Source organism: Stomoxys calcitrans, chromosome 3 (assembly GCF_963082655.1).
Source record: "Stomoxys calcitrans chromosome 3, idStoCalc2.1, whole genome shotgun sequence".
Classification (NCBI taxonomy): Eukaryota; Metazoa; Arthropoda; class Insecta; order Diptera; family Muscidae; genus Stomoxys; species Stomoxys calcitrans.
The window spans coordinates 3,345,802-3,359,002 of record NC_081554.1 but is presented as its reverse complement, the minus strand read 5'-3'; the positions used below and the strand labels follow the sequence as shown (position 1 = coordinate 3,359,002).

The 13,201-nt window shown below is 36.6% G+C and overlaps 1 protein-coding gene across 2 annotated transcripts; it reads right to left on the bottom strand.

Annotated features, from left to right (window-relative positions):
- Positions 1 to 1,468: 1,468 nt before the first annotated feature.
- Positions 1,469 to 11,617, bottom strand: LOC106092049 (cyclin-Y). Of its 2 annotated transcripts, XM_013258799.2 has the most exons (5): positions 11,146 to 11,617; positions 4,003 to 4,074; positions 2,935 to 3,934; positions 2,470 to 2,874; positions 1,469 to 2,382 (listed from the first exon to the last, which is right to left on the bottom strand). In XM_013258799.2, the coding sequence occupies exons 3-4, from the start codon at positions 3,656 to 3,658 to the stop codon at positions 2,492 to 2,494; spliced, it is 1,107 nt and encodes a 368-aa protein (XP_013114253.1). In that variant the 5' UTR covers positions 3,659 to 3,934; positions 4,003 to 4,074; positions 11,146 to 11,617; the 3' UTR covers positions 1,469 to 2,382; positions 2,470 to 2,491. The 2 variants fall into 2 exon arrangements, with proteins under 2 accessions (XP_013114253.1, XP_059220902.1); XM_059364919.1 differs by having other exon boundaries at positions 2,935 to 4,074.
- Positions 11,618 to 13,201: the final 1,584 nt, after the last annotated feature.

Below are 13,201 nucleotides of genomic sequence, written 5' to 3'. Positions count from 1 at the left end.
CCAGCCTGTGTGGTGCTCATAGTTACCCCAAGACCAAGTGGTTTCGCTATACGGCACGCCGACTCCCTATGCATGAGCTTAAAATTGGACTGCACTCATTGATATGAGAGAAGTTTTCCTATTTTCCTTAATGGAATGTTTATGGGAAATTTAGTAGACTAGAAACCTCTTAAGTTTGCCCCTGTTCCTTAGTGGAATGTTCATGGGCAAAATTTGCAATTTGCATTCTTGAAACCTCTTAAAAGACAGTGCTAGCTCTTTTCTTAAGCCTGCATTTTTCTTCTTCACATCATCACCACCTATTGAATGATCCAACAACGCCTAGAGCTCTCAATTGAATCTTCACAATCTATAACAAAAGCCGCAGCATTGCAACAAGAGGCCTCCAGAAAAGCCACTTTTAACAGCATTAGCTAAAATGGGGAAGCAGAAATGGAAAACAGCTCCTGAGAGAATGCTATTAGATTCCAATACCTCACCAATTGCATGGGAAGAAGAAAATGTTCAAGGGCAAGCCTGAGAAATGCAGATACTTCAACGATTAATGGATAAAGGCGCAACAGAGAACATAGTGTCACACCATCATTAAAAATTTTTTATTTTCCCATCAACATCCCTTTCAGAACGAAAACCTACCTTTTAAAGAAAAATGTTTTTTTGGAGATTTTTTAAATGACTGTATTACTCTACATTTGGAGGCCACCGTAGCGCAGAGGTTAGCATGTCCGCCTATGACGCTGAACGCCTGGGTTTGAATCGTGGCTAGACCAACAGAAACAATTTCGAACGGTGGTTTTCCCTTCCTAATGCTGGCAACATTTGTGAGGTACTATGCCACTGCGACACGCCGTTCGGACTCGGATTTAAAAAGGAGGTCCCTTATCATTGAGCTTCAAAAACTTGAATCCGACTGCACTCATTGATATGTGAGAAGTAAGCCCCTGTTCCTAAGTGGAATGTTCATGGGCAAAATTTGCATTTGCATTACTCCACAATATCTCCCTGATATGTTAAAAAGATAATTTCCCCTGAAACTTTTCGAATGTATGAAGGTATTAAAAAAACTAAACTGGCAAGATGTTTGACTAAAAAGCGACACAAGAGATATTTTTCCTTAAAAAGTCGAACGATTTCATTTAAAAATCATATATTGAGACAATTGTTTGGCAACCTAGTTTCTTAGAAATGGAACCAAGTTCCCATTTCAACACACCCACAGGAATATTCCGTAAGACTGTTTGTTTGTATGTGTTTAGGGAAATTTCAAATGCTGTTGCACAAGATTCAACCAAATCTGGGAACATATAATGCGATTAACAGTTTTTAATTAGAAATCACTAAGGAGAAAAAAGTTTGCAGGTCCATGATCCATAAACTTTGATGCATAGTTTTTTTTTCTTTTTAATTATTTACTAAGGAAGTCGATTTTCTTCTTATCGTACTATCAAACAAAAATGAAACATATATATTTATAAACAAAAGTGGTTTGTTTTTAATTGAACATAAATTAAACATCACATAAATTCTTTTACAAAAGTGTTTTGGATATATCTTTTGTTTTCGGCTAATCTTCTACAAAAAAATCATTGGTGCTGCGTCCATTCTTCATAGGCAAATCCTCATTCGTTAAAATAAAAATTAGATATGCTTGGAAATTTGGCGTTTGTTTCAATTGGAGTGTGCAGCGCAAGTACAAGATCTAACTTTTTAAGCAGATCTTGCATAGGTGCTTAAGCAAATTGGACTTGGCACCAACGAAATTCAAAAATTTACAAACAAAATATGAAATAAAAATAATAATAGGTGTGTGTGTGTGTGTGTGTAGATTAGTTGTTGTATAAAGAAACAAAAACGATATAAGGTATGTATGTATACATAGTTTAAATGGTTTCGTTCGTTTTGTAATAGCAGCCAAAATAAATGAAAATGGTAAAAAAGTTTTAAACGAATTTGTTTCTTTTTTGGGTTTTTTTTCTCGTTTTCATATTTAAAACTAGTTAGAAAATTGCATTTGTTTGTGTTTGTTATTGTTGTTTTTAATGGTAGTAGTAGTAGTAGTGTAGTAGTAAGTAGTAGACGTAGTAAAACTTTGTATGGGATTTAAATTTCGTATAAGTTGTTTACTTCACTCTACTTTAAAACGTTTCGCTATTTACTTTTATAATATTAATAATAATATTTAGTTTTTTGTTTTGTTTTTTATTTTCTTTTGTTTTCTTGTGATTTTTGTGTTCAGCAGCTTTTGCTAAGCAAACGCTTTAATATCGGAGAAAAGGTTTGTTTGTCTGTCTGTCTGTCTGGTGTGCACACAAATGAGAGATTTAATTTTGGCAATTGGTTTCCATCATTTCTTCGAATAGTTTGCAAATGATATTATTGAACCTACTCAAATGAGAAAAGGAGGAGAAGAAGAAGACGAAGAAGGAATGAGAAAAATGCAAGCTGTGCAAAAACGGCAAGGCGCTTTACCTTCTTAGTATACTAATAAAAATCACGATAGAATAGCCACACTCCGTCTGGGCCCACCTTGGCTGATGTTGTCCATGGATGACCACTTCTTAATGCCATTTTTCAAGGCCTCCGCTGTAACTTTGTCCTGCATAACTCGAGACATTGCTTCCAATTTCTGGGCGCGCTCTTTTGACAAGGGCTCAGTGGGAAATGACAGTTCATTGGCTTCAGCTAGGGTGCGCAAATCAAAGTAGTATTTGGCATAAACCGATGAGGGAACATTGATATTGAATTGCAGCAGTTCTAGAAATTGTCTTTCCAACTCGTTCATGTCTTCGACGGTAATGTCTTTAAGGATTTGGCAGTAATCGACATTCCATACGGCCTGGTCGTCCCACACTTTGGATGCCAGCAAAATGGCACCTAAAAGTAAAAGGAATCTTTAATATTGAATGCAAATCAAAAATGCCAAGCAAACCATACCCAATACCATACGCTTCCAGTTGCATGGACCCACATCCAGATCGGCATATGTCAAAAGTCGTTCCAAATAGACTAGGGTTATAATGGCACACTCAGCAGTCAATTGTGCCGCATTGAATAGAGTTCGCACAAATTTGTAGATTTGCCTGTGTTCGGGGTTATGAGAATCATAATCGTCGGGCACTGGATCATGCGTAAGCGGATGCAACTTCTCATCGAAAATGTCTAAACGCCTATCGAATTGACGATTCTTTATGTGATAATAAATGGCTAGCGATACACATTTTACAGTGTTCTTTAAATTCGGTTGAGATACGGTGCTGTCGTCCAAATAAATAGTCGAACAGGAGGAGGACTTCTTCAAGCCACCCGTAGAATTCTGTTGTGCAATTTGATGTTGAGATCGCTTACGAGTGATGCCACCATTTTCCACCTTCGAACGTTCGAGGAACATTGTGGCCGCCGTAGGATCAACGGATGGATCTTCTTCGCCCTCTGTGGCTTCACGCTCGGATATATGCTGAAGTGTCTGTGACATGTTCACCATTTCTGCGCTATGGTGTATGGCAGCTGTAGACGATGTATGGACACCACCATCTCCCAGATGGTGTTGCGAGGTGTGCTGATGTATGTGATGACGTTCTTCATAAACGGGCGGTATATCTTTTGATTTTCGATCCGACTGCGGACTCGAATAGGCACAGCATGAATTTTTGTTACCCATTTTTCTTTGTGTGTGTGTGTGTGTATGTGTATGCGTGCGTAGATGTGTTTGCCTGTTTTTTGAGTGTATATGTATGCGGGTGTTTGTTTGGAGATTTGAATACAATAAAGTCTATAATATGGTTTGTTACGGCTGTTTTCTTCTTTTCTTACAATTAAGAAAACTATTCTGGACAAATAAATGCAATCGATGTCTTTCTTGTTTCCTCTATTTTAAATAGTTATGCACGGTAGTCCCAGTGCTTGTGCTGGTGTGTAGATTTTAATGCTGGTTTCTCTAATGAGGTGACTAGTAGATTTCTTAACAGTTCTACAAGGATTGGGGATGTATGTGGTTTACTATACCTCTAATCAAACATACTCTTTCCTTGGAGGTGTAAATGGAGTATTTCCTTACTTTGGCACATGTGCTGTAAGCTGAAATTACAAGGAAAGAAGAAACAATTTGTAAAGAGGCACTTTAATATAGAAAATTAGGGCCCCCATTGACAAAAATGTAAATAATTTTTTTTTAATCTCTGAAGAGGGCTAAACCTCGCCGTAAATATAAATCTCAAAAACGGTATATCTTGAAAATGGGTGCGTAGTTTTTAGTAAAAACTTGTTTGCGACTGTGCCAAATAAACCCCAAAAAAGTGAAATAAGCCCCAAAATATTTTCATATATTTTGGGACTTATTGTGCAGTGAAATAAGTCCAAAATTTTTGCGAACAATTTAACAATTTGGAAAATTTTCTTAATTTTTCACCCTAAAATAAAAAATAAGTCCCAATAATGGAACATATTTAATTTTTTCCATTGGAATCATTTCACTTTTTTCGGTTTTATTTCATTTTTTAAATTGGGAAAATTGTTAAGGACCTAGTTCATAACAACTTGTTTCATTAGGGGTTGTTGCGAATAGCCCTAGTTTGCCCTTTACGGAAATAAAAGAAAAAAAGAATCTTGTAAAAAAATTGGGGTCAAATAACATATTGGGTCGAATAGAATGGATGTCAAATGAATGGTCAGTATGAGTAAAGTACGAAGCTGATATCTAAATTTAGAACCACTCACATAAAAAAACTCCAATGGACATGTAGCCCATTGGCACATAAGGGTCTTCAAATGAGAAGTTTTAAAAGGCAGACTACGAATTTTGTATTTATATATGGGATTGTGTTTGGTGTCGGCCCAACCCTAAAAACTCTCAAAAGCTGGCCGATCATAACAACTAGGGATTAAAATTTTTTTGTTATATCGCAGGGAGTAGAGTACGAATCTGATATTAATATTCTGCTCCAAGTGCCTGGAGGATGCTCCACACCCCAAAAAAAAAAACATGGAGACCATAGTCCATTACATTCTACCTGCCAGCGTAAGCATTGGTGTAATGGATGCGTGACTGTCATCTCACATTCACCTTTCGCCGTCTTAGGCGAAACGTTTGATCAGACAAAATCTATCAACAGCAAATTTTATCGTATCCCCGAGAAAGGGAAGGCCACCTCCATCCAGGCTTTATTCGCCTATCCCGCCATCTGATAATACACTCTATCAGTGGCCAACTCAGCAAAGGTCATTGCGACAATGACACAGTCCAGACTGGTTTCGCCTGTATATATTAATTAACCACAGGTGAGGTGCCTGCAGTTTCAATTCTCTCTTCCGGAAAGCCTAAGGCAGTGACGTCTCAGTCATCTTATCAGAAACATGCTTACAGACTGAAGGTTGCCAGCAACGACTTTTGCAGAAGCTGTGAGGACATCGAAGAAAAAAAGACTCTGTGTGTGTGTGTCCCGCACTAGCAGTCAGAAGCAGTTCCACTTTGGGTTCTCATTTCTTTTTAGAGCCTGTCTTTCCTAAAAGAGCATTTCGCCTGAAAGATTTCTATGGGACCTATATCTAAAACTAGTGTCTGCAGGAGCCATTATAGAGCGACAAATGCGATTTTTACATTGATTACAAGAATACATGGAAAGACGCAAATATCAAAATCGAATCAGGAATTAATTCTTAGCCGATCAGTATATTAAACAATATTTCTAGCAAATTTTTTTAAAAAACCAGTCAAATACTATTACAAAGCAAAAAAATATTTTCTGCCTAACCTGTAAAAAAATTATTTTTTTTATTTTTCTTTTTAATAGAAAATGATTACCCAGCTATGGTCACATATCTGGCGAAACCACATTGGCGATGCATAACTTACTACAGACCGGCCAATTGCTTTGTACGTGGTCAACTAGGTTTCTTTGGTAGTAGAGGTTAAACAGTGCCGGAGATATCACCTCGCCTTCGGAACTACCTGTTTCACTCTACGGTGTTTCGATTTCTTATCCCAAAATCCACAAATAACTGATGACCACACAGATAATTCGCGACCCAGCGTTTCAGGCCTGACTGGAGGGACGTATTGACGATGTCCTCAAATAGTTTGGCATGGGTGATCAAATGGGTCCAGTGCCACATGGACCTGTCACATGTCATGGGCTGATTGAAGCCACGGGAAATGTGTGCGGTGATGACATGCAAAGCAGTTGTTTTGCTGCGAGTATTCGCTCGTAGATCATTGATTAACCCACACATTGCTCCCGTTCAAAATTTTGAGACTTTTTTTTTTTTAAAAATCATATCATTTGAAAGATATGTATAGCAGAAATTTTTTATAATACTCATCCCTGACATACCATTGGAATAAAAAGAAACAAAAGTTTAAATCTTTGTTATAGTTTATAGACGACATATGTAAAACATTGTTTTTATTCAAATAGACTGCTGCGTATGCATACCAAATTATTAATTAAAATATACAAAGACCTGATAAGAGGGAGTCCATCATCATCGTCACGAGTGTAATGACATCCATTTGTTTTTTTTCCATTCACTGGTAATGATTCAATCATATTCCGTCAACTATTTCTTATCATGTCTCATGGATGGACAGTTCTATTTTGAGCCAAAGATTAGTGCCTGCCCATTTAAAGAAACTAAAGCACCAACCTCAGGCACGGTATTACCCTAAGATTTTCTAAACAATGACTAACTAGTCGGCAGTGTAAATGGAACAGTGGCGTCAATAAGTTGTTAAAGAATTAGGACATTTTAAATGCATTATGTCTGTTACTCATGTGGGTATGTTGTGATGTGTGCAACCACAACATTTCACCAAAGACAATTTTCCCCATGCAGCAGACTTACAACAGAAGAGTTGTCGATTTCATTGTCGTTTTTGTTTCATTTGTTATGCTTTGCCACCACCACTTGTTTTCGTATCCAGCACACTACCAAATATACTCCACCACCCACTTGCGATCAGACTTCATATTTTTTCAGAAGGGAAAGAAGAGAAAAAAAAAGAGCCGACAACTTGTGAATCTGTGGCTAGAGTATAAACCCTTGCACATAATACAAATATCGCCCTACAGACAAATTGTATAGTTTGAAAGAGGGATGCTTTACAATAGACGAAATAAGAATAGCAGAATGTGAAGTTAATACATAAATTAATCTAAAAAGTCGTTATCCTACATTGCAAGTGTCACAGGGTTATAGCAAAACAAAAATGCTCGTTAGGATAGAAAAAATACTTTTAAAAAGTAGATATCTGACAAAATTTTCAAATTGACTAAGGAATAAAATGTTGAAAAATGCTCTATGGACAACGAATTAAGACACTCCCCTCACCTTTATATACATAAACGCCAGATGCCGAATTATTTTCAGCGAATTAAACGTTTTTTGCTTCCTTGTGCTAACCCAAAATGTCCGCCAGAGTGATCGGATTGGTGCTCAAGTAAAAGGTCTTAGCAAAAAGAATACTTATTGGATTTCAGTATTTGAAAAATCTGTTTGGGGGTCGCCCACACCCAAAAAATCTATCACCCGACACTTCGGCCGGTCAGGACAATATGGGATTCAAATGAAAACTATTTGGGGATAGAGTGCCATTAATATTTGGGGTCTGCCACACTCCAAAATAAACCACCAAAACGCTCATGTATGTGGATCTGGACAATATGACTTTCAAATGCAAGGTCTTTGGCAGTAAAATATGAATCTGATGTCTAAGCTTGCGGACAAGTTTTTGGAGGTTCTCTCGCCAAAAAACAAAATGATAATAATAAACAAACTAAGATTTAGGGCAAGCCGAACAATATTGGATGAAAAAAAAAAATGGTCTTTACGAGTAGAGTACAAATCACTCATCCAAATTTCGTTACCCAGTTAACTCTGGAAGAAGCTGGAAAATGTTAAATAAATTGTATGTGGGTATTCATGGGAATGTAGTAACTACCATAAATATTGAACACTGTGGATGTAATTTCCAAATTTTTGTTCCAACCCAGTTTGCGACGTTTGAAATCTAAAGCAACAATGCAAAGGGCGGACACTTCCTGACACTCTCTGAGATGGATGCACCGATTTAAGCGAAATGTTCTTTTTACGTTTAAAAAACATGAAGTTGGTATACATTTTTGGAGCCAAATTAACTTGAGACGGGCAAACCCCCTAAATCGACATGTGGCACGATCAGCTGTCAAGTAAAAGGTATTTAGAGAAGAGAACGAATCTGATTGGACGCAAGGGTTTGGACGCTGCACCTCGCCAAATAGACAGGTAGACAATAGGGACTAGGGACAACATGGCTATCAAATGAAACGTTTTTGGAAGGAAAAATCGCTGCAAAACCGTTCAACCCTCTTAACGGTATATACGCTGACCACGACAATATGAAATTAAATAAATGCCTATGGGGATGGGTTCGTATCGGTTAAAGTGCCTAGGAAAGCACCCAACACTATAAAACTTTCAATGCGAAAGGGACAAAACAGCCTCAAATATGAGAAGTACAGTACAAATCTGATGTTATTACTCAGAACCAAGTATTTCACAATCCCATGGCAGCCGGTTGTATGTACCGGATTGAGCCGATGAATTCCTTCATCGGCAAGGGCTGCCGCCTCAGTGTTCCACACACTGCTACTACAACAACAACCGAGTATTTCAGAGTCCGCCTGACCCGCATTAAATCCTACGAACAATTATGTAGGACAATCGACAGCCATTTAGAGTGTAGGGAAGTAAGTATACTGAGCCAGATAGTTTTATTCTAAAATTGAACTTTTTATATCTGCTTTACATTTAATGGGGTTTGTTTTTTTTTCGGTTTTTTGGACTGGCTTCAATTCTCTACGATATTTTTGATTGTAAAGCTGGCGACATTTGTGATTGACTGTGTCATGCATGGAAGCCATTTAAATAATTTTCCCCTAAAGAGGTTTCACACTGTGGCGTCCCGTACGGACTCGGTTATAAAGAGGAGGTCCCTTATCATAATCATAGCATACACTAAAAAATAATTAATGTGTTCAGAATTACTATGATAATACTCTCCACTTGTTTGAAATATTTTAAGCTTTTTTTATCATTTGATACTCCAAAATATCAATGAGTCATTGTAGGGGAAGTTTTTCTAAAAATATATTATTACAATTCGATTACAGTGTACAACATTTAATAAAATATTATTGAATGACGTTAGCTACATTCATAGATATTTAGCAAGGAGGATTGAGATAAGAGAAATTTTTGTGCTCTTAAAATGTAACAGCAATGTAATTATTTTATTGTTCAAGAACCTCTGCCGAGAAAATTAAAAAAAAACTACATCAAAAACCAGTAAGTAAAGGCAAAATTCGGGCAGGGCCGACTATAGAATACCCCACACCACCCGATCTACATACTACTTTACTACAATAAAAACATCTCCTGAAAAATTTTGTACAGATCGGAACAAACTTGTGGCTACTACTGCTTTAAATACCCATACCGTACGAAAGATATATATGGGAGCTATACTTAAATCTGAACCGATTTTTAAGAAATTTCGCACCCATATGAAGACGTTAAATATAACAAATTTTGCATAATTTTGTAAAGATTGGACGAAAATTGAGGCATCTACAGACTAAAAAGACTACATATGAGAGTTATATCTATATCTGAATCGATTTATTGGGTTGCCCAAAAAGTAATTGCGGATTTTTCATATAGTCGGCGTTGGCAATTTTTTTCACCGCTTGTGACTCTGTAATTGCATTCTTTCTACTGTCAGTTATCAGCTGTTACTTTTAGCTTGCTTTAGAAAAAAAGTGTAAGAAAGTATATTTGATTAAAGTTCATTCTAAGTATTATTAAAAATGCATTTACTTTCTTTAAAAAAATCCGCAATTTCTTTTTGAGCAACCCAATAGTTCAAAATCAAAAGCGTTCGTCCTTGGGCCAAAGAAGTGACATGTGCAAAATTTTGTGACAATCGGACAAAAAATGTGACCTGTACCTAGATCACAAGAATACATGGACAGACAGACGGACGGACGAAGTTTAAACGAATCAGGAAGTGATTCTAGCCGATCGATATACTTTAGATTGGTCCAGCTCTCCTACTTCGTAGAAAGGCAAAAAAATGCACAAAGTTATAATACCCTGTACCACAGTAGTGGTCTAGGAAATAAGAAAAAAAATAAAGAAAAGAAAGATACACATATTGGAAGCTAGGACCGCCGAACCCCAATATACGTGCATTACGCCAGTTTCCTTCACGGGAAAGAAAATAATGCATATTTAGAAAACTTAAATGACGCAAACTGCATGCCATTGAGAGCAGAATTCTGCTTGCGGCATGTTCTTAGATAACTCCCATTTATTTATATTCACAAGCGCCACCAATCAGTCTATGTGCGAACTTCAAATTCTTTATCTACATATAATTTATCTATGGTCAAATTGTTCATTTATCTATGTATTTAGATCTGAGTTGCGAGATCAGGCCTATCTTCATAGAAAAATTTTAATTTATGAACCGCACTACTTTTTTGAGCAAACTGTAACATAATCTGTATGGTAAAGCGTTTAAGATTAAGTCTTTTTCTTTTTAAAACCCATATTTCGTAGACTTTCAAAAAGTTCAAGGACTTCTCTCCCAACCCCTCAACCAACTTTCCGTTGGGTGGCAAAAAATAATTTATTATTGGTGTACAAATTTGCTTCCTGGATTGCTCTCTACAAGTTTAGCCTTTTTCAACTGAAACTTTAAATTTGTGGTGAAACTCCGGTAAATCTAAATAAATGCCAGAATCCGATTAAAAATCTGTTTAAAAATGGCATTGGAAACTGGATTGAACCATTTAGGGCCTTGTCACTCCATCGTTGTTGTAATATGTCCTTTTCGGAGATAATCCCTACGAAATTTTGTTTGGATTCCAATTCGCCTGGAAAATTATTCAACTTTGTCATTTGTGTACATAAGAAGAACAACAAATAACACCGACATCCCCGTTTTAGAAACGTAATTAAATAATGAATTTAACCAAATATAAATATTTGCAATCCAAGATATTATTATGCTTGTGATAATAGATAAACCCTAAACAAACTTTGGCTAATTGGCGATGATAGTATCTTTTTGGACCGCACAAAAAGAAAAACCCAACATGTAAAACTTACCAATTTCATTTTTGTCATTGCTTTTTTGCCGTTGTCTTCGTCAGTGGCTGCTGGCTGTCTTCTTTTCTGGGTGGGGGTGGGGTGTTCTTGATGAAATGTCTGCAAACTGTGGGACGTACTCGCAAGTCCTTAAGAATTCGCTGTTTAAACTTGGAAAATTGTTGCGAAATTTCACCGGATGCTTTTGGCTCTGACTACTCCAAATCAAACCAAATTAGGCCGATTGTTTTATTTACATTAATTTGTTATTAGCACAACATTTGCCATAGATTTTCTAAGGTCAGCTGCTAATTCGTTTTTTGATTTGTATCACATCACTTTCTGCCTTGCCATAATGGTTGCATCTATTTTCTGCAATAAATCTTGTTGTTCAATTTATTTTATAATTATTTTTTAAATTTAGAGCATCTTTATGAGTTTAATTGTAGACAGTACACAATTTTTTTCTTCCTACCAATTTTATTTATTATCAATTAGGGATCCAAAAGTCTTATCGATTAATCGACTTCTTACGAATCGATTTACTAATCGATTAGTCGACTTTTCGTGTATAAAAGTCGATTAAAGTGAATAAACAAATCGAAATGTCGATTATGAAATCGAGTCATATACTTTTTTGCAGGACACATTAACAGAAGGTAGAAGATAGTCACTAGCGGAATATGAAAAGTGATTAGGCCCCATGAATATCAGAATGCACTTATAAGGTGAGGTCTTGCGAACAGCTGAGTACAATTATGAATGTTTATTTTTGTTTTGATTTTGCAGTAAAGCTTAGTACTGACTGGAATTTTCACCCGAACAACTATCAAAACGCATTGTAAAAAAATGATGACGAAGAAAATGCGAACAGATTCCGTAGAAGTGGGTTTTGTTCTAGCAGTGTGTTGTACACTGAGGCGGCATCCCTTGCCGACGACTCCATCGGACCAATCCGGTATGTAGTACGTAAAACCGGCTGCAATGGGACCATGTTTATACTTTCAGCAAATTTAGATTTGCGACAGGATTTCGGAAATCTCGTGGTTTGCAATGAGGTTTCCCATACATTTTCTGTGTAAGCGAATTTACTTATTGTGTTGTATTGAATACCGGTTATTATCCATGACACAATTACCAGGTGGTGTACCGTAATCAGCTGAGTAAAATTTTTTCTCGCGAGTGCACTATCTGTAAATTAATATATCTTGTTATTATCGATAGTGTTAGGAAGCTCTTTTTCTCAACATCTGTAATAATCTTTTTGGAGATTATCTCAAAGCAAGCGGATTTGGGCTCTAGTGTAAATGTGATTTAAACCATGTTTCCATTTGGCGCAAATCTAGATTTGTGACGAGATTTCGGAAATCACGTGTTTTGCAACGAGATTTGCCATACATTTTCAATGTGAGCAAATCAATTTATTTGAAGAGATTTGCAGCAATATTGCTCTTAAAAAATAATCCCTTAAAACCCCGTTTACACAGCTTTTTTAATGGTAGTGGTTCGATTACTTAATCCGGAAAATTTTTCTGACCCCAAAAAACGTAGTACCAGCCTTTAAGCTGAGTATTCTGTTCTGGTTTTCAAACTCCATATGAAAAAAGGTCGGCGAAACGCTGGAGGAAAACAGGCGAAACAGTAGTACTCTGTTTATAGTGGCTAAAAGGCAAAAAGAAATTTTAGTGGCACCGCTTGAAACCATTGTCGCTTGAAAATGGTGCGTTTTCTCCTTTTTACAACGTTGTTGGAGCCTTTTATCAATTATTTAATTTCACCGGACCTCAGTGGTGGAATTCAGTAAAGTGTTTTGACGAATATCGTTTATTTAAAAAGCGATAACAGAAAATTTACGAATTTAGTATTCAGTAGCATGACATAATTACCAGGTAGCGTATCTGAGTACAATTTTTTTCTTGCGAAGTGCACTCTCTGTCATCGAGTTTTTTTGTGTATGTATGTGTATTTTAGTTAAGAACTATAACATACACAAACAACGAAAAATGGCGCGGAAATTGTTAAATGTTCCGCGCGCGGAATTTGACAGCAATCAAATAATTTTGTTTCCACGCCAAAA